General features: G+C 38.3%; 1 protein-coding gene across 1 annotated transcript in view; it reads right to left on the bottom strand.

Annotated features, from left to right (window-relative positions):
* LOC128263559 (roundabout homolog 2) overlaps window positions 1–18,348 on the bottom strand; it is a 44,234-nt gene extending 25,886 nt beyond the window's left edge. The window contains exon 1 of the mRNA XM_052998685.1: window positions 17,807–18,348. Within this exon, the coding sequence (XP_052854645.1) occupies window positions 17,807–18,101 (295 nt within the window). The 5' untranslated portion in view covers window positions 18,102–18,348. The remainder of the gene's footprint in view (window positions 1–17,806) is intronic.
* Window positions 18,349–23,580: the final 5,232 nt, after the last annotated feature.

Below are 23,580 nucleotides of genomic sequence, written 5' to 3'. Positions count from 1 at the left end.
ATTTATTAGTGAATCATGCGGTGAATGGAAAATGAAGTGGTATATTTCGGGGAAATCTTGGAACAGTAGCCACCGAAACTGAAAACCAGACTCAAACCAGAGCCATAAACAATTGCACATAAACGTAAAGCCCGTTTATGGGACGGACTGTCGCATGTGCAGCATAAATTATGTTTTGTCGTTTTGACATCCCTGACAGATATGCATCTACTATATATGCTATAACCCCCGGATCTGAGCGAACAGCCAGCTGCCAGCCTGCCTGCCTTCCTCCTCCGAATCCAACAAAGAGATCATTATCGAGCAGGGTAAGGGTCGACTGTCGACTGTCGACTGCCGACTTGGAGCAACACAGAAACACAGAAACAGAAAAAATGCTCACAGATGTCGTTTATTGAATATCGATTTACGCTCTGACTTCGTTAGAGAAAAACGCATGTTAAATGTAAATATGAATAAATGAGCTGAAAAACGGCAGCAGAAATAGCCATTGCCATCCGACTGCTATGATCATAAATAAAGCCAGCCAGTTTGGGCACCGAATGGTGTTCCTACTTGAGTGGCCACTAACAAAAGCCAACTTGGAGGCTCTCAATGTCACATGTTGCATGTCCTGCAGGCAAAGGCAGGAATCGGGATCGAAATCCAGGGCCACTCGAAGCGCGAAACTCAACACTGACCAAGGAAAAACGATGGGTAGGGATAAAAAAGTGGATGAAGTCGAAGAGGAAATGCCCTTCAAAATGGGTATGGCAGTGGAAATTTTTTAATGGTTTGCCTATTGTGATTTCCAGCTCAATGATTTTGGTAACACTCGGTGAACAAAGGGATCATTTTCAAATACTTACAAAACCAATAAGCTAATGTTTTGCTGTCAAACTAATTTATTTGATTATATGAAAGGACTTTCTAATGTTGACTTCAAATGGTTTTGTATATTGCATTACAAATTAGTAAGATTATATTTTTGAAAAACTGGCATTGGTTATAACTAATATGAATAAAATATAATGTTTTAGATTGCCTTTTTATTTACTTTTAAATTTTCATAATTAAAGTAGGGTTTTAGAACCATATTTAATTTATTAATCAAATCATTGAATAGTTCTTGTTAAATCTAATATTCGAATTGCTTTGAGTAAATCCTTTCTCTTTTCATGATTTCATGATACCCTTTTTTTAGGGTATCCATTTAGCGTTGAAACACAAAGCGTAAAAATAAACAGCCTCATCGGCCCTGGGCAAGATTTGCTCGTCGGATAAGCAGAAGGCAGGACAACGGCGAGACTTGAACCAAAAACTAAAAAAATAAAATATATATGGCAGGCTGGAGAAGAAAAAAGGGTTGCCGTCTCCTGCGATGATTGATTTCATGCCAAAGTTGATTTCAATCAGCAATGTTTATGCAGTTTTTTTTTTGCCCCTCGTCGCCGCCGCTTTTTTCTGTCGTCGGTCGTCTGTGGACTTCAGTCGCTTGGGGGTTGGCTTTTGACAAGAATTATGACACTAGCCATATTTGGAGCCAGTCATTTTTGCAGAGCTGCTCGAGAAAAGGGCAAGGGGGCGGGGCAACTGTCGTTTAATTGCCAAAAGCGCATAATTATAAGGCGTACCAAAGCGTTCACTGAACCACCGAGTCTAAGTCGAAGTCGAAGTCGGAGCCCCAAGCCATGGAAAAAGGAAATCAAAAAGCTAATAGGCTTTTTGGCACTGGTCACTGGTCTCCATTGTCCGAAAAACCCGAGTTCGAGTACCAGCAGCTTAAGCGACACAAAACGAAAGCGAAACAACCTTAATCAAGGGCCATGAAATCGCATTGAAAGAGAAAACACAACACGAGCATGAAAGAACCCACAAAAAGCGAAGAAAACACCAAACGAAATAAGCAGAGGCAAATCAACAGATTCTAAGCGTTATTATTGGAGTCCAGAGACCAGACTTGATGATGATACAAATTGCTGTTATTAAAGCCAGAGCGGAAGGAGATACTTTTTAAATGAAATGAGATACTACTTGTTGGGGAAATCGGTGGGTAAAGTGCGGCACAGGGGAATTTATCAAAGAATCACTCTTTCAGTGAGATTAAATGGCACTTAGCTTATTAATAAAAAACTAACATGAGGGGAGAAAGCTAAAAATTATATAAATCAAGTTAAGTTCAATAACATTTTGAAAGTAAATACAAAATAAAATAAATATAAAATATTAAATACCCTTTAAGGTAAATTCTCACTCTTTTAAGTATTTTCCGTTGAAAATTTTTTAGTTATTAAGAATCCATTTTTACAAAACTACTGATTTAGTTAAGTTAAAAAATCAAACAAATTTCAGTCTGCCCAAAGAAACTGAATAAAATCCAGAAAACCAAAAATAAAACTTGATAAAATTTCAACCAGTCTGTTTACCCTTGAGCTGATTTTGGGTGGCAAAAAGCCATTAAAACGAACCCTTATTATCCTCAACTAATGTCCAGTGCTGTGCCTTTGGCCCTTGGCAAACTGATTTAAGCTTCTTTTGGCACACACAACATTTAATAAGCGTTAAAAGTAAATGTCATTAGAGAGCAGCCAGAAAAGGCGTCTTCTCCTCTTTCTTTGGCAGCGTTCACCATTCTGCGCTGACACTTGATGAGCTGTCATAACATTAGATCATGAAGGTCTACTATACCTCCCTCCCATCACTCCCACTCTGTAGTATGGTCCCTCATTAGTCTTGGCAGCAACTGTTTACTCAGCTTATTACGATAAACATTAAGAGTGCAGACGGCCAAGACTTTAACGCACTTTAACTTAATTTTTGCCCCAAAAGAAAACTGCTCTAATTGATTGATTGATGGGGCGAATCGGGTGATTGACTGGCCATATGCCAGAGTCAAAGGTGTCAAAGAAAGTTTTCCTCTCTTTTAAAATAAACAGACGAAATATTTATTTGACTTTCCTCCCATTTTTCGGAATATTTCTGTTTAATATTTGGAGCAGCTGTCATCGCGCGGGGAAATTCGATGCGCTTAATGAAAGCGACACTTGAAGATTGGCTGGGAAATGCTCATAGTCGAGGGAAAAATGAAAATGGTACTCACTGGCCTGACTAATCAAAAAATCATGAGACGATTTGTTACAGCAAACTATTGAGTGGGCAAGGAAAATCTCCTAAGAATGAGAACTTGATTAAGATGTGGGCTCTCATAAAGCGTGCATGATTTTGAAAGGGAACAAAGTATATATATGTATATCCCCCATGTCTAAACTCTCTGATTGCCAGTTTGTAGTTTTTTTTCTCTCTCACAAATGACTTCCGCCACGGACACAAATTATAATGTAAATCGATGCAACATGAACATGAAATATAATTGAATTGAAAATGTTGCCACACACAGGAGCAACAGCAACAGCAACTGCAGCAACAGCAGCAACTGACAGCAGCAAGCAAAGGGCAAAATGCTAATAAATGCAAACAAAAACTGCAACAACTGCAACAGCAACCAACACAAAGCAGCAGCAGCAACATCGGCAAAGACAACAGCAACATGAGGCACTGAGACAGCGACAACGTCATGTAACTTGTAACTGGGCATCAAATATGGCCAGTCGAATGGAGGGGAATGGCTTGAAAAAAGAATGTTACTTGGGCGGCAATATATCATCAAAGTAGATAGTCAACGGTTCGGATCATCAGCCATGGAGCAGCAGCATCAGCAGCAACAGCAACATCAAATCAATGCAATTTCCATTTGTAAATGACCAAAATGAGCAGCAAACAAACGAATGTTTGTCTTGTTGTCAGGTTTTCTTGGCTGAGACCACCTGGAGTAGCAAGCTGATAGAGTTCTTAGAGTTCTTCCCCCTTTTCTGCAAACCACTGACATTCCATTTTCGCTATAATTAATAAACACATGGCAAAACAATTTATCAGTTGTTGCTGCTGCTGCTGCTGCTGCTGCTGGCGCCCGAGTCATGGCAAATCGATTAAGCAATCTCCGGCTTTGCAAAAACCAAAAAAAAAAAAGACTGAAAAAGAAAATGAATTAAAAATTACAAGAAAAAAACGGGCAGTAAAACGGCGACTCATGTGAGTGCAGAAATATGAAAAACGACGCCGACTTCGCGGCGGTGGTGATGCATGTTGCCAAAGGGCAGCAGCAACTTCAAGACTTCTTTGCCCCCCCATCAACCACACAGAAATACCACAGGAAAACTTGTCTGCTCTTTGGGCAGATTTGTTTGCTTTTGCTTTTGCTTTACTTTGGCGGCTCTAAAGCAGTAAGAGGAGCAAAACAAAAAAAAATTCAATTTAAAAATTATTGCTGCACTTTGCTTGTTGCACGGCAGCAACATGTGCCTCCTCCTTAGTTCCACCCCCCCGAAAAAACATGTTGATTATTTTAAAAGGCCGCAACGGCAGCCAGAGAAAAATGGCTTTGCCAAGGAGCAACACATAATTTGTTGCCGGCAACATGTCCAAAGTTCGCCCTTTTGCGAGTGGCAGCCTAAAAGTTTAATTTCGCATTTCGCATTTGCCTCATTTGCATTTTACTGTCAAATTAATCCAATTTAACACAAGATCTTCGCGGACTTTGGGGAATTTCAATCCATTTCAGAGGGCTACGCAAAATGCGGCCTGCCAAAACGAACAACATAATTACCGTTAAGAATTGCGAGCAGCAACATTGGCAACAGCAGCAACAGCAGCAACAGCAACTATAAAAGACATGCCCCGGACAGGCTGGAAAACACAGAACGTTTTGGGCTCCTTAATTGCCATTGGGAGACTCCATTTGGCATGGCCAAGAAGTCCGAAGTTCCAAGGCAGCTGCCCAAGTGGCCAAGAGCACGACTTTCAGCATTAGCAATATGGGAAACGAATCGCGAGTTGCTAGTTGCTGGTTGCTGCTGCCTGCTGCTGCCTGCTGACCACAGCAACATTGCGGCATGTGCAACATGTTGCTGCCTGCTCCCTGTTGCACGTATCGATCGCATTCCGCGTTCCTAATTCGCTAGCATTTTACCAAAGCTTCTTTACCATATTCAGCTGGGGATCGGATCGGATCGGAAAAAGGGGAAAAACGTAAGGCAGCAGATAGCGCGACTTGACTTGACTTGACTGTCGCAAATCAGATACAAGAAAAGTGCTCGCCAAAGGGGGGGTTGAGGGGTGAAGAGAAGCCCGGAGAGACAATGCTGGACCCTGTGTTTAGCATATGCAGATGGGTACGGGTCTGGGTCCTCAGCTCCCTCTAAGCACTGAGAAAAACATGCGATACTTAGTCCGATGCTAGCATAATTTATAAAAAATTGTATGTAGTTGCAACATATATAAGCTGTATCTTTACCAAAGACTAGTATTAGTGTTAAAATTATTATAATAAGTTGATCATACTGATCCATGATCAAGTGATTTTGAAAATAATAATTATTTAAGATTTATAAAATAAGAAAACAATTTCAGCAAAGTATCTATCAATTATTGGTAAAACAATGAAATAATAAAAACAAGACTAGATTTAAATGATCAAATGTATGATATAAACAACTATACAATTTAAAATAATATTTACGTAAGGATGTATTATCAAAAATATGGACCAATAATAAATATTTTTTTTATAATAATGAGAGATTTTTATTTTAGATTATTTTTATTTTGGATTAGATCGGTTGATTTAAATATCTGTTAGCTAAGTTTCACTCAGTGTGTTTCTCCCTGGTTACGCACGCTGGATTTGCAGCTTAAAATATTTGCATACGCTAGCAACCCCACCAATCCCCCTCCCCCACCCTCATTCTCTCTCTTTTTCCGCAGGTAAGAAATATATTAAATTTAAAACGGACCTCGAAACGAAACGAAAATATGTTAAACGCGTAACTAATGTGAGAACGTTCCATGAGATACATTTGGTTCGTTAGCCTTGGCTCTCGGTGCTCAGTGCCCAGTGCTCAGTGCTGATCAATGATCAAAGACCGACAACATTGGCATTGGAAACTCTGGAGCCGAAGCTGGCTAATTAGCTATGCAAACTATGAGATACACAGCACAAGATACCATGTATCTCAAAATGCCTCGAGTTTCGATGCGTGCAATTCGCGGCCTTTTTTTCGGTGTTTTTCTGGCTTAGCAGCTTACCAGTTTAGCGAAAGAAAGTTTAACTCGATTTACTTCCAATTAGCTGCCATTTTCGGCTATTTGTGTGTGTGTGTGTATCTGTGTGGGCGCCAAATTTGTAGCTCAAAATTGCACAGATACGGATACGACGCTCGCTGGGGAACTTGAACGAACTCCATCCCAAAGAGTCTGTAATTTGACTAAAGACCGAAATTTGAATGATCGCTTTGGCTAAGTGGAGTCTGTAGTCTGCAGTCTGGAGTTTGGAGCTTGGAGCTTGGAGTTTAGCGTTTGGGATATCGCAGAGGAAGTATCTGCGAATTAATGCGATTTGGGGCTGGTCGAATGCGTTCGTTTAGCGATCACTTAAGTGCCTTGGATACAAAGTATCAGCGGTGTGGCTAAACTGCATACTTGTGGTGGTTTCGGTTTGAAAAGTTTTGTAGAGGAGGCATGTGTTGATTACTGAAGTTATTTCATATTTGGGTTCTATTTTAAAAGTAATAAACTCTCCTATAAAATATGAATTTTGTTTGGGAAGCTAGAAAACTATTTAACATAAAACTTTTCTACAAGTTGCACATATGCAACATACATAACTTTTCTAGCGAAAAATACTACTTTCCTATATTTTAAATAATAAAAAAACCTCATTGAAAATACTTGTTTACACCAAAAATACAATTCTTTTATATTTTGCTTACACTAAGATTACAATATTTCTATATTTTGTATAATAAAATATCTTCCTAACACAAAAAAGAAAAACTTTTCTATATTTTGTAAAATAGAATACTTCGTTTTTCCACTTGCCTGCCCTGGCAATACAGGTTTGTTAGTTACCATTAAAGAAAACAGTTGTAGAAACCTTTTCCATTCTTGCATCTTCACAAAAGATCTTAGGACCCTGCCAGCATGAGTTCAGCCTAGACCGAAATCCTCAAATATCTTATCCTAATACAGTTTCCATTCCCATTTCCCTGGCCATGTGTTTTCTTCTGCGAGTAAATACTGTGCCCTGCGGCCAAATGACACCTGCATGGCTCTACCTAAGCCGAAACCTACTTAAGATACTTTAGATATTTTAGGTACTCAGATACTTCGATACTTGGCCAGCCCACGAGTGCAGTTATCTACTATATCCATCGAATGGCTGGCCGCCTACCTACTTTTCCGAATCTGTCGCCGTGGAGAACCTTTTCAGCCTCTTTTCCCGGACTATTTGCTTTTTCAATGTTCGAGTCTTCGATTCGTGTTCTCCTTTTGTTGGCTTCGTTTTTATTGTTTTTCTTTTTTTCGGGGAAAATTTATGACTTGCTCATGCGGGGAATGCGTTTTCTTGTTTTTCCGCCATTGTTTGACTTGGTTTTCTTTTCTTCCATAGCTGTGAGATGATGCTGCCCCTGCTGCACCAAAGGAATTCTCCTCTACCTACGCAGTAGTGTCTATAGAGAAAACAGATTTTCCACTCCTTTTGACCTTGCCTAGGCGGCCATTTTCCAGGCGGGCGAACATTGAAATAGATTTTCCCGCCACAATTAGGCAACTTCTTGGTCTTGGGCATTAAACGAAATGGTAAATGGAAATTGTTACGAAGCGCACAGTCCTCCAAAAAAAAGGAAGAGATAATCATAAAAATTGTAGAGGCGGGGAATTGTTAAATTTTATTGCCAAAACTTTTGCCCAGGCGAATTTAATTTGTGGAAAACAAAAAAAAAAAAACATCAAAAGCAGCTGGTTTTCGGCCAAGTTTCCTTGGAGCAAAGAAACAAATATATATAATCATAAATACTTTTCGGTGGGATTTAGGTGTGCGTTTTGTGTGTGGGTTTCTCTACCTGCTGGGATTAGACCTGCCAATGCGAAATTATACAACTTTTATGTCTGGTCTTTGTTTCTGTTACTTATTGCTTTTCCGAGACTGTGGAAATTCGCTAAGCCAAGTTAAGGCAACTTCTTTATTGGCAATTCTTTTGGTCTCCCTTTTTCACCTACGCACTTTTGGGGTCTTGACCTGTCTTGTAGTTGCAACTGGCAACTGTAACCGCATTGCTTTTGTATCTGCGGAGCTAATAGAGATACTGAAATTTAATTTATACATTAACCCTTTGGGGCATCGTGTCACACGATTTGCATTGCATGTTGTCACGTCATGCTGTCAACAGTCAGCCAGCAGCAACAGCAACCAGCAACATCGACAGCAGCAACACAAAATGTCGCGCGCAAGTTTGCACCTTGAATGAGATACAGATACTCCCTGCAAAAAACCAGAGGAAAAAAAAGAAGAAAAAAAGGAAAAGATATTTTCCTGCCTTCTGGCTACTGTGAGTAATTAAGCCGCATGCCTTTGCCCAGTCGTTGTCCCTTTGGGCCAGCTTCAAAAAAGGCAAGCCGCCTTTGTCCTCGCCCAATTAAAGCTCTATAAAAATCACTTAAGGGCCGCATTTGACAATCAACTTTAATAATAACACGAAAAGCGACATTTTGCCCCCCCTTTTGCCCACTCAACCTTGACCCCACACACAAAACATGGCAAGAAGTCGGAGGGGTCGGGTTCGAGTTCGGGTTCGCTTTGGCGAACAAGTTGCGATAACAACAACAGCAGCAGCAGCAAAGGGTGCAAAAAAATTATGAAAAATTAATTTCTGCCCGACGGCAGATTTTCGCTTTTTTTCGTGTTTTATCCCTGTGTGTGTGGGGCATTCCGAACAGACAGACAGAAAATTGATGCCGGTTCGAGGGGTTCGGGGATCAGGGAGATATTGCAATGGGGTTTATGCGTTATGCGTTGGCTGATAAAGGATTTGCTAATAAAAACGAATGGCATGGAGATAAAGTCGCCGATGAGTAGGATTTGTTGCTGATACGGGAAAAGATTGGATTGCTTATTTAATGGCCATCGAATTTGGCAAAAAATTTTGTAGCCGTTTACTTTAAAGGTCGTTTTTAAAATTTCAGAACTTATTTTGTTCTAAGGTCAAGAAGGCATTTGTAATACTTTTTTGAATCCAAATATTGGTAATAATAACTAAGAAAACTTATTTTATATTTATAACTTTATAATGTCCATATTCGGAAACAGAAAGGTATTTTAGTTAGTTTATTTTATGGAAAAATTTAGTTTTCAATGAAAAATACCTTTGAATCCTGTTTAGAAAAAGTTTTTTATGTAATCAAATGTCTAGTTGTAATATAGTAAATTTTTTTTACATATTTCTGTTTGGTTTTTAAGGAGACCTAATAATTTAAAAGCAAAGTTGTTCAAAAACATCAATTTTTTAATACTAATTAGCTTTAAAATAAACTATATTTGCTGATTCTATTTTATTCATTATCTAATGCATTCTATCTAACTATCTCTGAACTATATCTTATTATTCCCGATTTGCCTGCCACGCATAAACATGATTATCACACATTCCACAGACACAAAATTCTCCCATCATTTGCAATGGGCATCGCTTTTTTACCCCCCATTTTAGTAGCAATTGCTGCTTTTCATGGTCGTTCCATGTGCTTTTGCCCTTTTGTGCAGATGTTCTACAATGTGCTCCACTGTGTGTTGTGGTAACGATGACGATTGCTGTCGATTGCAACATCAACAAGCAACAACCATGAACAACAACGTACAACAACCAACAACGAACGAGCAAAAGCGGTGGCAACTTTGGCCTGCAGCCTGCAAAACCTTCGATTTGTTGGTCTGTCATCATGCCTCATCATTGTCAGCCTTTCATTCCCATCCTGGCATGTGCAACATTTTCATCATCATTATTTTATGTTGCAGCAGGCAACCCCAAAGGCCTTTCGTTCCCATGTTCTTTTCCCTTTTCTCCGTTTTTTTTTTTTGTTTTGTTATGCATTATTGAATTTTTGTTTATAAGAAAACGAAGACAACATGTTTGGGTGTCTGCTGGTGGGGCAATGGCAATTATTATGACTTTGCCTGAGAATGTTTACAAAATGCTGGGCCATAATGTTTATAAGGCTCCCGCAAGGCGATTTCCGTTGAGATCGATCAAATGAAGTTATCACCCTGCCAGCCAATTGGCAATTGTCACAGGAACCGAATCGCAGCCAATCCGAGTGCCAAACACTGTCAGTCAATCCTCGATCCTCGATCCTCGATCCCCGATCCACGTGTTGATTTCAGCCAGTTTTCCTCTTAATTCCCCCCATGGATTCCAGATATCCCAGAGATGGCAGATTGCAGATCGCGGATCGCGAATCGCTGGACGTTGATGCCTATTGACAGCTCACAGCGGTTTATTAATGATCATGCTGCGGCTGCCCAGAGATCGCGATATAGTCTCTGTGGATCTTTTTTGCCCTGCACGCGATGTGCATCAATCTCAGATAAAGAAAGATCACTCAGCTGTCGGACGATCACTTTAAGACCGCCGATCGTCGATCGTCGAACAGTCTATGCAAATTCCTTCCCCTTTTTTTCTGTGTCCTTCCTCCACTTGATTAATTGCCGCTGCAATTTTAATTAATTTTTTATTTTTTATAGCCAGATTCCTGCGCTTCCTTGGGGCGTTCATAATCGAAAGGAAACATAAATTTTAGCATTTCGTAGAATATACAAAACCATTTCCCACAAGGTGCGTCAGCTAATTAAATATTTAAAGACACACCTCTCGACTTTCGTCTAACCCAGTTCTAAATTCTGATTGCAATGTTTACCAAGTTCTCCAAGGCATTTACCAAACCGTAAACAGATCTACACTGGAAAAAAGTGGTAAATTCAAATAAATTTAAATATTTTACGCTTTGATTTGTATCCAATGCTGAAATATTTAACTTTTTTAAAATACATTTAAATCAACATTAAATATTTTAAATCTTATTTTTTTTACACTTATTTAAATAGTATTAAATCTTTCAATTTCTTAAGCATTGTAATTAAATTTTATGATTTAAATATATAAATTTAGAATATGTCAGATATTTTACTATTAAATTTTTTTACCAGTGTACACATACAAATGTCGGAAGAGTTCTGTAATTCGAAACGATCCCCAGAGGGACAACCAAGCAAACGAATGCAGGTCTTTCGAGAGTCTTCAAAATGTAAATAATGCTTAAAACAAAAAACAAAATAAAACAAAGAAGAATCGTTTCGAAAGGCGACAAGTGAGGCCTTATCTTAAATGCATGCCCCGAGTGAAAGAAATGGAAGAAATGGAGGAAATTCGAGGGGAGATGGTCGGGAAAAGTGTCGCCGCACTCTCGAGTGATTGGCATATCGCATTTCCCCATTTGCCGTCGTCGCAAAAGTGCAATAAATTAACTCACAGGAAAAAAAAGAGAGAAAAAAGTCGAATAAAGAGGGAAAAACCAGTAAAGATCTTAAGCCTCAGAGCAGGTTGCCCGCTGGACCATCCTCTCATCATCAACTAAGCAACTAAAAACCAAATTAATTTTATGACAAACTCGTTGAATGGCAAAAGCTACCAAATCTCCAGACGAACGTGGGCAGTTTGTGCAGCCCACTCTTGGCATTTTTCCCACTTTGCTGGGTGGAGAACAACAAAAAAAATAAATTATAATACACAATTCGATGCGGCGATACCTGAATTAAAAGTGTTTAACTTTAGTGGTCAGGCTTTGGTTACCTACGAAAATTTATGCGTAATTTGCTTGAAAGGTTTATGGAATGCTGGTCTGAAATGAAGTTGTTGAATATTTGATATTGTTTAATCTAATTTAGGGGATAGTTTAAGAGGAATACATAATTTGTATTCTGATTATTGAAATTGGTGGGCTTACTTCTCTAACCAGTTAAGTGCATACACTGATAAAAAAGAAATAATAAAAGCTTGCTATTGAATTCCAAACTACATATTTCTTATTTAAAATAAATTATAAATTGATTTAAATCTTAAAATATATAAAATAATCTGAATAACCTTTTTGCTTTATGTAATTTAAAATGTAATTCATTAAGGAACTGTATTAAACTACGCCCTCTAATAAACATACATATATTACTTTTAAAGATAAGTTATTAATTTTGAATTTCGTGCGTTCAATTTCTTTATTATTTAAAATGGCTAATAAAACTCCAAGACCAATTTCATTACTTCTTTAAAATATGGTGTCCCTGTCTATTGCATCTTATGACTTTAAAGACAATCTTTAACATATTTTTCTATTTTTTATTGCAATAAAATTCCCCACCTACCACTCTATAAGAATTCCTGCAGCTCCACTATGATCCCTAACTAAATGCTTTTTTGCTTTATGGCACTGGCAATGCCACCGCAATATCAATATCAAGTTTATTTTAGCTTTTTAGCATATTTTAGTGTCTTATCAGCGGCCGCCAATGGCAGCAAATGAGTGTTGTGTTGTGTTGTGTGTGCTGTGCGGGTAGGGAGTGAAGTAAGGGGTAAAGTAAGGGGTGAAGTAAGCGGGGAATTGGCAACATGTTGCTGTGCTGCAAGAACAAGACTCCATTGTGGGTTTCGCCTGGGTTGACAGTCATTTAGATTTATGGCTGATTGTCTGCAACGGCAGCGCCTTTTTATAGCCAACTTGCTTGGGTTCTTGTGCTTTTTTTTTTGTTGTTGCCTTATTTGCACGCAGATCCAGCAATCCAATTTTTGCATGTTTGTTGTCGTTGTTGTTGCTGTTGTTGTCGTTGTTGTTGTCGTCGTACGCAGGTGAGTACAAGGCACAACAACAGCAACAACCGCGAAACTTGTTTAGCAACATTGGCCAATTTGCATGTGTCGCACTCGCTGGCAAGACTTTAAACACGGCTCTTGGATATCTGGCAGTTCCCAGTCGATGCTGAAGCTGAAGTTGAAGTCGCAGTCGATGGGGATACCCCCATCCAGATATTAGATATCCCCAATGCGATAAACGTCTCGACTCTCCACTTTATTGATTTAAATGCCGCGCATCTTCTGTGATTCGAGGATCGCACAGCAAGTCGCCGATTGAGATTAAGCCGTTTGTCAACTTGTCATAATTGCCGCGACTTCAGACCACGGCGCCGATTCTCTTAGGGGCTTGTTAACAAATTAAAAAAAGAAAAACTTTTGTGAGACCCCCACTCTGCAACGCCAACGTTGTTGCCACAACTGACTGCAAACGATGACTCAAGGCGATTCTTTGAAAATTTTTCATAATTTCCCTGCCGCGCGTAGGCAGCAGAAACTTAAACGTATAACCAAAACGAAAAACCCAAATGGCTATTGCTGGCGGCCATGGCTGTGGCACAGCAGCAACTTGCAACCAGCAACTTGCAGCAGCAACATCATCAAGTGCAAATATGCAAATCTCTGCCGACGACTTGGCTTAAGGATAAATGACAAAGACAAAGACAAACCTCTTTTTGGGGCCAAGCCGGAAATTTCAGATTTGTGTAATTAAATACGTATTAGCCGAGCGAAACTTGTTGATCTTCCCAGTTAACTCACTTTGCCTAACTGTAAATGCGTTTTCCGGCAGATTAAATATGGCTTTTGGTGTAGGGGAAATACACACATAGTTGCACCAATTTATAAGCTATTTTATCAATTAAGGAAAATAATTTAACTTAAAGTCAAACTTTCATGTCTCTAATTTATTTGCTACTATAAAAGTTACCTTTCGTTAGTCCAATTTTTCGAGGAGTAATGTTTGCCAAAAAGGTATAAACCTTTGTTTTTATTTGAATTTATGCAAAAGAATTTTTGAAATTTATATAGTTGGTGCCTATTACAAATGACCTCATAAGATAAGTATTTATTTTTATGTAAAACATACATATAATGAGTAGTTTTTAGTATTTTTACCTTATCTTTAGTGTATTTCAATAAATAATTTCCAATATTTGACCCAAAGTTAAGTCGCCATTCAGCCACTTCTGCTTACTGCTTTTCCCATAACTTGTGCATCAAATTTCCATGTTGATTGACCTCTCGAGAATTGCATATCCTCCTCGGGTTACACGCCTCCTTCAGCTCCTTTCTCGCCTTTCTCTTGGCGATTCTCCATCTCCACCTCCTTCACACATAGCATTTCCAATGCAATTTGCGAACCTTTTTCTCACCAAGCTCAGATTTGCTCCAAGCTAACACAGCCAACTAAGCAACCAACCACCACGAACGAATATAAACGGGCAGTGAAAAAAAAGGCTTTTCGGAAAATGCAGTAACGCCTTCTCAAAAAAACGAAATAACCATTTTCCAGGCTGCATTGCATTGCATGCAAAAATGTGGCCAGCAGGCACACAGTAACAACAGTAACAACGGCTTTAAAACGCCAACTGGCATAACTGCAACATTTCGGATGCAAGTTTGCATTTTACGCGGCTGCCAGGCTTAATTTTCCTTTATTTTTAATATCACAGCCAAAGCAACGGCCACAAAATGTACATAAAACCCACGGCTATATCAAGTACGTCCAGCCAGCAACAACTACATAGATACAGATATACAGATACGCAGATACACAGATACACAGATACAGATACAATGCTGAAGCGATGTGGACTGGCTGTCAAGCTGGGTCCCCCAGATCTCCAGGAAGCAAGAAATAACAAAAATCTTTGCGTAGGCAAAACTTGGCTCCAACTGCCCAGCTGACCATGTCCAAGTAGTCGCCTTCTTCAGCCAGACTTTGCCATTACTCGGTTCTGGCAGCAGCCTGTAAGACTGTTGTTTTAAATAATTAATTATTGTTTAGTTGGCAAATAGACGACTCGAGATCGAATGGCTCTGGGTAGGAGAACTGCAGCCATGGGTAGTTGCAATTAGTAGTAAAATGCTTTATCCCCGGGGAATGGGGTTATATTTTCAGGAGCGGTCTTTTAAGAAGGAACTAAGTGCTTCTAAGATGTTTTAAGAACATACTTATAACCATTTAACGTTAATAAATCACGGCATGAATGCAATAAAACACACATTAATTTTAGAAATTAAATTATTTCTGGCCAATCGTTGAATCTCTTCCTTTCCAAAGTAAAAAGTAACCCTTACTTATAAATTTCCTTAATGTGAAAAACAACATTCAGCCAAAATAGTTCTTTGAATGAAGGCATAGAAATATATATTTTTTATCCACAAATTATTTTCAGTTAATTTGTTTGTAAGTATAGCCTATTTAAATGAGTTAATGATGCGCTGATATGTAAACCCAAACAAAGACAATATTCTAAGTACTTGCTTATAAAGAACACCTTTATTTAATATGTTGAGTTTTATTATTATTTTTGATATTGTTTTTCTTTAATTTGTAAGTCTAATTTATGGCTAGTGACCTTTCAAAATTGTAAGTTAATTTAAACACATAACGAAAGTATTGACAACCCAATATCTTTATGCTGCTGTTAGTAGGTACTCTCAAAAATCACTTCAAAATACATCTTTATACTTGGCAACCTTTCGCCAGTCGACTAGCAACACCTCCACCCACATCCGAATCCAAAAGTCGATTTTCAATCACATTCCTGCCCCAAACTGTGTGCCAAACATATCGGGGCAAGCTATAGCTCTAGCTATGGCTAGGTACTATATAGCCCCTTCATTATGTTGCCTGCAGCCTTGTTGCAAATGGGAGATCTCGTTGAGTGGCGTTGGCGATTGGTAGGGCAATCATGTGATTGAGCAAATAACATGCTACGGAGCTGCCACAGCACTTGACTCCATTTCCATCGCCAGGGAATGGAAAGTAAAGTAAGACCGCTACTTAGCCCAATTTTCGCATAATGCACATGAGAAAATTGCACAAGAGCCGAAAGGCACAAAAAATGCTAACAGAAATTTGCCAAGACAAAGTAAGGATAGACAGTCTACCTACCACCCCCGAAGTCACGAAAAAAGTGCACCGAATCCAGTTAGCTGGAAAAACGCTCCCCAGAGTGGCATTATATGGAATATGGAAGGTTAGCAGCTAGACTTTTGTCAACCCTGAAACTTTGTGTCGAGGGCGATAATTTTTATGACCCCTGCAGATTCTCAAGCCGACTGCGATTGACCCACCACCCAAAAAGCTGCCACCTCGCTGGTCACACACCATACACCATACACCATACACCACACACCACCAGCAAAATACAGTGTAAAGTAAGGAGAGGACTCAGAAATCCTGTCGTGTGCCAGTGCAGATAATTTTATACAATTTATTATATCAAACGAGCGACGTCGCGTGCAACACTTGCCACGTCACTCGGGATGGGAAGATACAGATACTATATAGTACTATACTGGCATACCGTACAGCCTCAGGTTGCGTGTTTAAGTGCTTAACTGAAATCCGAATTCAAAAATCCGAATTGCGTGTGTCCACGGCCGATATCGTTGGTTTGGCATTAAAAAGCGTTTAATAAGCATTAGATTACAACATTCTCAGTCCTCATCCGTGGCTAAAAATAAAGGGGTGTGACGGCCTAAGCCTAAGCCCATTTAGATATATGTTTTATCGGCGGATTTGTCGAGCCATGAAATCGCCAAAGGGATTGCTTAACCCCCCAGTCAACATTAAAAGCCTTTTGCTCCCAAACTCCAGACCACAAAAGCCACAAACTCGATTCTTTGTTTGATTTTCTTGTAATCAGTTGTGAGATTACTGTGGCTTGGGGAAAACTATACGCGGTTGATTAGTCTTTTTCGGTGAAGCACCGAACTGCCAACTCATTAGTCATTTATCTAAAGTTCGGCTTTTGGTGAGTGATCTTTCCCGTGATCCTCCCTTAGGGGTTTCACATTTTTTGTTTCGAGCTGCCCTACCCTCATCCATATTTTTTTTCCTGACATGCATTTTGATGCGTAATACGATCTGCGTATTCTTTGAAAATTGTATTTAGTTTTCCCAAATGTGATCCCTAAGTGGGTTCATTGGGTTAACATTTTTGGGTTTTTGTTAATGTGGTGATAAAGAAAGCTGATTTGGGTTAGTTAGATTAGGGCAGAAGAAACGTGGTTTAGACTGGGTAGACTCTAATAATTTATAAAAGAAATACTAATTGAAAACTAGTTATTATTAAGAGTAGAAACAAAAATAGGTAAATAATTTAAGCAAAGGAAAATCTGTACAATTTCATAGTCGTTAGAAAAATCCTCAAATAAAACTAAGTTTAGAGAAGTTATACTATAAATTTTAAATTATCAAAGGAGTTAAAAAATATTTACCCAATAAAAAATCATTATATTATTATAATTTAAACAAAATCTCCAAGTCTCAAGTCTTAAAACAAACTCATTCAAAACGATCCCAACGAACTTCTTAGCCTTCTTTAACCTGCCAAGAACTTCTGTGATGCCTTGGTATTATGTTAACGATATCCAATCCCAAACATTCAGCCATATCTACCCAAAAAATAAAGCCCACAATGTGCATCTCTAATGAGAATTTGAGGGAGAGGCATGAATAATGGGTCTACGATGTCGCGTTGTCTATAAAGCGGCCTTAAAATCCATTAGCGAACGTTGCAGGCATAAATAAACCGCAGTGCCTTAATTTCACTTTGTTGTTTGTGTGTTGCAGCCGAAAATAGCCAAAAATATGGAGTCGACGAAAAAAAAAAAAACGTAAATGGAAACAAATGACGCTAATAAATAAATGGGGAGTGGAAAACTCATGTGCAGGCCACAAAGGATTTTGCTTGGGCCTAAGGAGGAAACAGTTTGTCATATTGCCCTTCAAATTGTGTCTTCTATGTGCAACTGCAACTGCAACTGCAACTCCGAATGTATCTGCATCTGTTGACACTTACCCTTGAGCGCTCCAACTTGTGTTAATCCATTTAATCCCGTGAGGAGCAGCAGCAGTGGGAAAATCAGCCGTCGACTGCGATCGACTTTGATTATTTTTAGCCGGTCCCCAACAGCAGCAGCATTTCGATTGTTTCTGTGCCGGCGTTTGATCTCGCTGACTCTGGTATTTTTATTTTGATTTTGATTTTGATTTTCCTTTTTATTTTTACTTTTACTTTTGCTTTGAATTTTAATTTCAATTTCGCTTTCGTAAGCTAAACGCTGGGGCTGCACACGCACCTCGCACAAATGCATTTTGTCAAGTATTCTTCTCTTTTGTTGCTTCCTTTAATTACGCACCATTTAAAATAGATTTGCACTCATTTCGCGTTATTCTTTTGGCACACACACAATATTCGTCCGATTTTAATCACTAGAATGTGAGTCCATGGCGCCACAAAGTCCGTTAGCCGGAACGATTCGCGGAAGCCGACGGATCGAACGGATATAGCTACTCCCCCAAACGCATGCAAACCGCCTGAAACTCGAAATTCGACTAAACGGCAGGAAATTTCTTCCAACAAACTGGGTAGTTTGGATCTGGTTGCGGTTAACATGAGCCGAGTGGAAAAACGAGTGGATTTTGTACTGCTGTTAACAGTGCGCTAGGAGAGTGAGGGCGTTTTGTATGGCCGCTAACAGTGAGCATGAATTATGTGTGGATTTCGTAGGGCAGTTAACAGGGCTTTTTAACAGTGAGTGCGTTTTGTATGGCGATTAACAGTGTGCAAGAAAAGTTTGCATGAAAGTTAACAGATAAATGGAGTGTATACATAACATTCGAGTGTATTTCATTCGTTTCTCATTTCGTTTCGCATTCGTTGGTGCTCGGCCATCCACTTCGGGTTTTACTTCGTTTTTCACTTCGTGAGTTCCAGTTGTACCGCTTGTTGCATGCTGTGGAACGCATTGGACCTCTGTTTACTTGTTGGACTGCAGACTCGGTTTGTTTTGTTCCGTTTGCAAATGTTCCACGTGCCTTAGGTTCACCAAGTCGAGCAACATTTTGGATTTTATCCAAGTGATGATGCATCACCAAGTTGATAAGGCAGAGTCAAGAGATCTGTTTGCGATTTATTGTTTTTCAAGACTTTATTTGCACCTTCTGGAGGGAGAATTTGCGATTCAGAACCTATTATGCCAAATATAAACAATCCTAACAATTCAGATCAATTGGGATATTTTTGTAAAACATTTTAGTTCAGACATATTAGTCATAATAAATTTCAATGGCTTACAAAATTGTATTTAATATGAGAATATCGAGCATATATTATCGAACTTGGTTTGTTGATAAAAACTAAATAAATAAAAAAAGTGTTTTGCAAGACATTCAACGAAGGAGAATGTCTGATAAATATTTAAGCATATAAAATTATAACAAAAAACTGTTTGCTTTTTTGACATGGTATATTTATTAAGGTGATAAGAAAAGACAAAAAAGGTTTTTTCATTGATGGTATTTGCGAAAGGAAATGACTGAATTAAAAAATATTTGCAATGCAATATAGATAAGGCATATGGAGTATGTAAATAAAATGATTTAATGGTGGGACTTTAGACTAATGTAGCTTAATATAAAAATAAGTAATTTTCTCGAGTTATCGACAATATAGCGTTAGTTCATTTGATAAGTAAATAAAAAGAGGGCCATAAATATTTTGCTTTGTGTGGAAATACAACAAATCGACATTCAAATGGACTTTAACACGAGGCCACATCAATTTCTCAGCTCGAAATGTTTATCCACCAACTCTTTTTCAATATTTTTCGACCATTTAAACTCTTTTTCAGGTTGTCAAGCCAACAAATTGCCAACCTTTGTGCTGCTGCTGAGCTTCGATGGTTTCCATTTGAAATCCGAAAACATTTCGAGCTTGGATAATCCCTACTTGTTGCATTTGATTGCCCCCTTGGCTCCATTGTTCCCCCCGTTTAACCCCTTGTGGTCCCGGTCCGCCTTAACCCTCCGGTGCCGGCGACAGTCGAGAAGCGCCTCAAAGGGGCGACCATTTGCTATCTAATCTGCTCGAGTGCCGCACTCACTCTCCAGCTGTTAGCTCATCTATTTCCAAACTGCAATAAAGCCAGAACAGACCAAACCAGACACACAAATTCTAGACGATCCGTTGCACAATGCGATGAATAGAAATCAAAGTGGGAGATGGAGACCCCTTTCTTGGACACTTCTCCATATCGAGCGCGACTATATCACAGAATTCACCGGCGCGCTAATGAATTTCGAAATCAATTGAATGTCCAGCCCAGACGATATTGTATTAGTTTATCAAAGTGCATATCCGAAAGGGCTTTCCTCTATAAATCGCTGCCTAATTTCCCAACGTTTGTTAAATAATCAATAACTTTTTCTCTCCGCCCAGGTAGAGTGTGAAGTCGGTTCATTAATGCCGGTGCTCAGAAAAGATACAGATACAACGGCCCAGGAAAGAAGTGTAAAATAAAGGTGTGTTTCTTCGTCCATAAAGGAATAGGAATAGGAATAGGAATTGGAATTGTGCGTGCATTTAGGAGCGGGCAGGTGTGTATTCCCCATCTCAGAATGCATCACAATGTGCATTGTCTTTGCCAGAAAGAAAGGTCAAAGTGCGTTTGCCTTCTCAAGTCTCCCGATCCCCGATTCTCCCAGTTCTCCTTCTCGATTCTTACCTTTTATAGAGGAGAAGAATGCAGGTAGAGGCAATGAGGGAATTTGTGGCAGGTAAACCATATTTCAAATGCTGATAATTGGCCAATTTACAGCCAGGGCGAGTTGCTCTGCTTGAAAGGCGAGATATCCGAGAGCCCGGTTGCCACGCTTCATTAGCACTCAAGTGAAGTTGGGCAACAGTGCAGGGATCATGTGTCGTATATAGAAATACATTTTATGGCATTTATTTAAATAATTTTAATAGTGAACGTTATTCTGATCTTCAACAGTAGAACATATCTACATACTGGTCTGGTGTTATTATTGTACTATCTTAATATACTTTATAAAACACTACCTTATTAAAGCTAGAAAATATCTACACACAAGACCATTGTAATTTTTTAATATTATTTATTATGTATTTATTATAATTCCTTAGCATCATTTCGGAAAACGCAAATTTAAATGGTCCTTATTTAATTATATAATTCAGAACAGTGTTTTATTCAGAAAATATGAGTAAATTTCTTAAAATTTCACCTCAATACCCAAAATATTTACACCCAATGCTGGCCTGATTAAACCTGCTATAACCCATGACCTCAGCTAACTGCCTTCCCAAGAAGTTTGGCAACATGGCAGTGCATTCGGAATTATCTAGGCTGAAATGTTGACATTGCCTTTGTCATGTTTGGGCCTATCTCCCTCTCATTCCCTCCAAACGCTGTCCCTCTCTTTCACTCACAATCTACTGACTGACTGTTTGTCTGTCATGTCGGTTGCTTTAAGCCATGTTAATGACATGTAAGTTGAGTCTCAATTGCGGATTTGCGAGCTTCCCAAAACGAAATGGAATGACATTTTGATTGTCAAGCCAAAGCCGAAAAAGATGAGAGGAAAAATCAGGGAATCACGAAACTTATAAATGCACTTTAATGTACGTGTTTAACTTTATTGGAAGGATGCGGCTGCCTTCTTTTTTTTTCTTTGGGACATTTGTGCGCTCAAAAGTAAACAAATTACGTATACGTGCACACTCAAGATAATTGAAATTAGCGACTGTGACAGCATGATTACCTTCCCCAACATCTCCAGAGGGAACCGCCCAGGCCACAAATCTCATGGACAAACACACAAGTGAGGTGAGAGGGCGAGATACAGATATACGGATATGCGGATACGCGGCCAAAGATACAGATACACACGCATCTTGTATCCAAAGACTCCAAAACGCCCACTCGCCGAGTGCCAAACCCCTATTGAGTGGGTTTTTTGGACAGGCCACGAGTGTGGATGCTTCTGCCTTCCCGATTCCCATCCTCTACACTGGGAAAAATGTGACAAATTTGAGGAAACCTAGTTACCTGCCAAAAACCAATAAAAAAAACCATAATTATACAAAAAGTTTGTTGATATTAAATCGAAAGAAAATGGTTTAAAACCAATCACAAAAAATAACTAGGCAATTAAAAAAAACAAGGGGCGTATATATAAAAAAATATTTTCAAAGGCATTAATAACAAACAAGAAATGTAGGAAAATTATGTTAATATGAAATAATTATACTTCTCTAATATGTTTCATTCAATTTTCAAATATAGGAGTTGAAATTAAAAACAAAAATGTACTGGGAAAACAATATAATAGTTAATGTTATGAGTTTCTGTTAAATAAGTAAATAAAAAACAATATAAATGTATGATATCATTAAACAAATATATGATATTCCGGCATTTATTTGATTATATTGTGTTTATTTATATACATTTTTTTTATTTACTTATTTATTTTTGTTTTGTTGTTGTGTATCAATATGAAACCAACAAAACCCAACCCAGAACGCATTGAGATTGTGTCTGAGGTTTTTGTACAATTGCTGGATATATGATAATGAGCAGGAAATGAGTTGAGTGTGAAATTTATGGGCAGGAGTGCTGCTTCTATGATTTCCACAATGACTTATGGTTGTAATTAAAAAAATTTCCTCAAATTATTTATGTATATAAAATATTACGCCTTTCAAAGGTGTCGGGTTGAAAGTGTAAGTCCATCCCTTTCACACATCGTCTATCACACTCACACTACACACACCACACACACCACACACTCTAATCGCGTCGATCCTAAAAATATGCACAGATGGCACTCAAAATGAAAAAGCCACAGCTCTGCCATAAAATTGTAATCCCATTAGCATAAACTAAATACAACAAATGAAATTAAAAGTCAATAAAAGTTTAACTAACTCGAACAATAAAAATCAATGACTACTTTCCTCCTATGCTCATAAAATAAATCAACTAACAAAAAACAAAAATATTTCAAATGGCAACAATTGAATGCGTTATAAGGATATGGCCAGCATAATTGCACTCAAATAGCCATTGTTTTTGGTTTTAATTGCAAAATTAAACAAGCGAATTCGTTGGAGCCTAATGATGATTATTTTTGACCTTTGGAATTTACCAAAAAGTTACTAAGAGAAGGCTAAAAATAATATATATATATAAGTTGCCCTTACTTAAAAAGGCAAAAAACTGTTTTAAAATTTTTCATAAATATAAATATGAAAAACACTGAAGTATAAAATTGTGATTTGTTTTTTAAAGTTAAATTTAGCATTTACTTAAAATAAATTGAGATATAAATAGATTTATATGCGAAACAACCGCACTTACATAACTTTTGCATTAGTAATATAAAATGCAAGTCCCTTTCTGTAACAAAATAAAATATAATGTTTATTTTTGTACAAGGATAATATTGTTTTAAAGCCAAAATTCATTTATTTTCTCTTCTAGCTGCCAACTAAACGACCTCATTTACCCTCTACTACGCGAAATTAGAGCACATTTATTTGCAAATGTTTTGTAAAATTTGCATGTGCTTTAAAATTTGCATGTGCTTTAATATTCATTTGGATTTCAAATTGGAAATGCACGCGATGATAACTGCTTATTAACATTTTGTTGCTTTTTATGGCTTTTAATTAATATTTTCAGTAGTTTGCCGCCGAAAAAGACCACCATGCGAGACGGCAATAGGGGACAGACAGAGATAGCGATAGCGATGGCGATAACTCTT

The sequence above is a fragment of the Drosophila gunungcola genome, unplaced genomic scaffold (genome assembly GCF_025200985.1).
Source record: "Drosophila gunungcola strain Sukarami unplaced genomic scaffold, Dgunungcola_SK_2 000001F, whole genome shotgun sequence".
Classification (NCBI taxonomy): Eukaryota; Metazoa; Arthropoda; class Insecta; order Diptera; family Drosophilidae; genus Drosophila; species Drosophila gunungcola.
The sequence above is the reverse complement of the archived record's forward strand: the minus strand, read 5'-3'. Positions and strand labels throughout refer to the sequence as shown.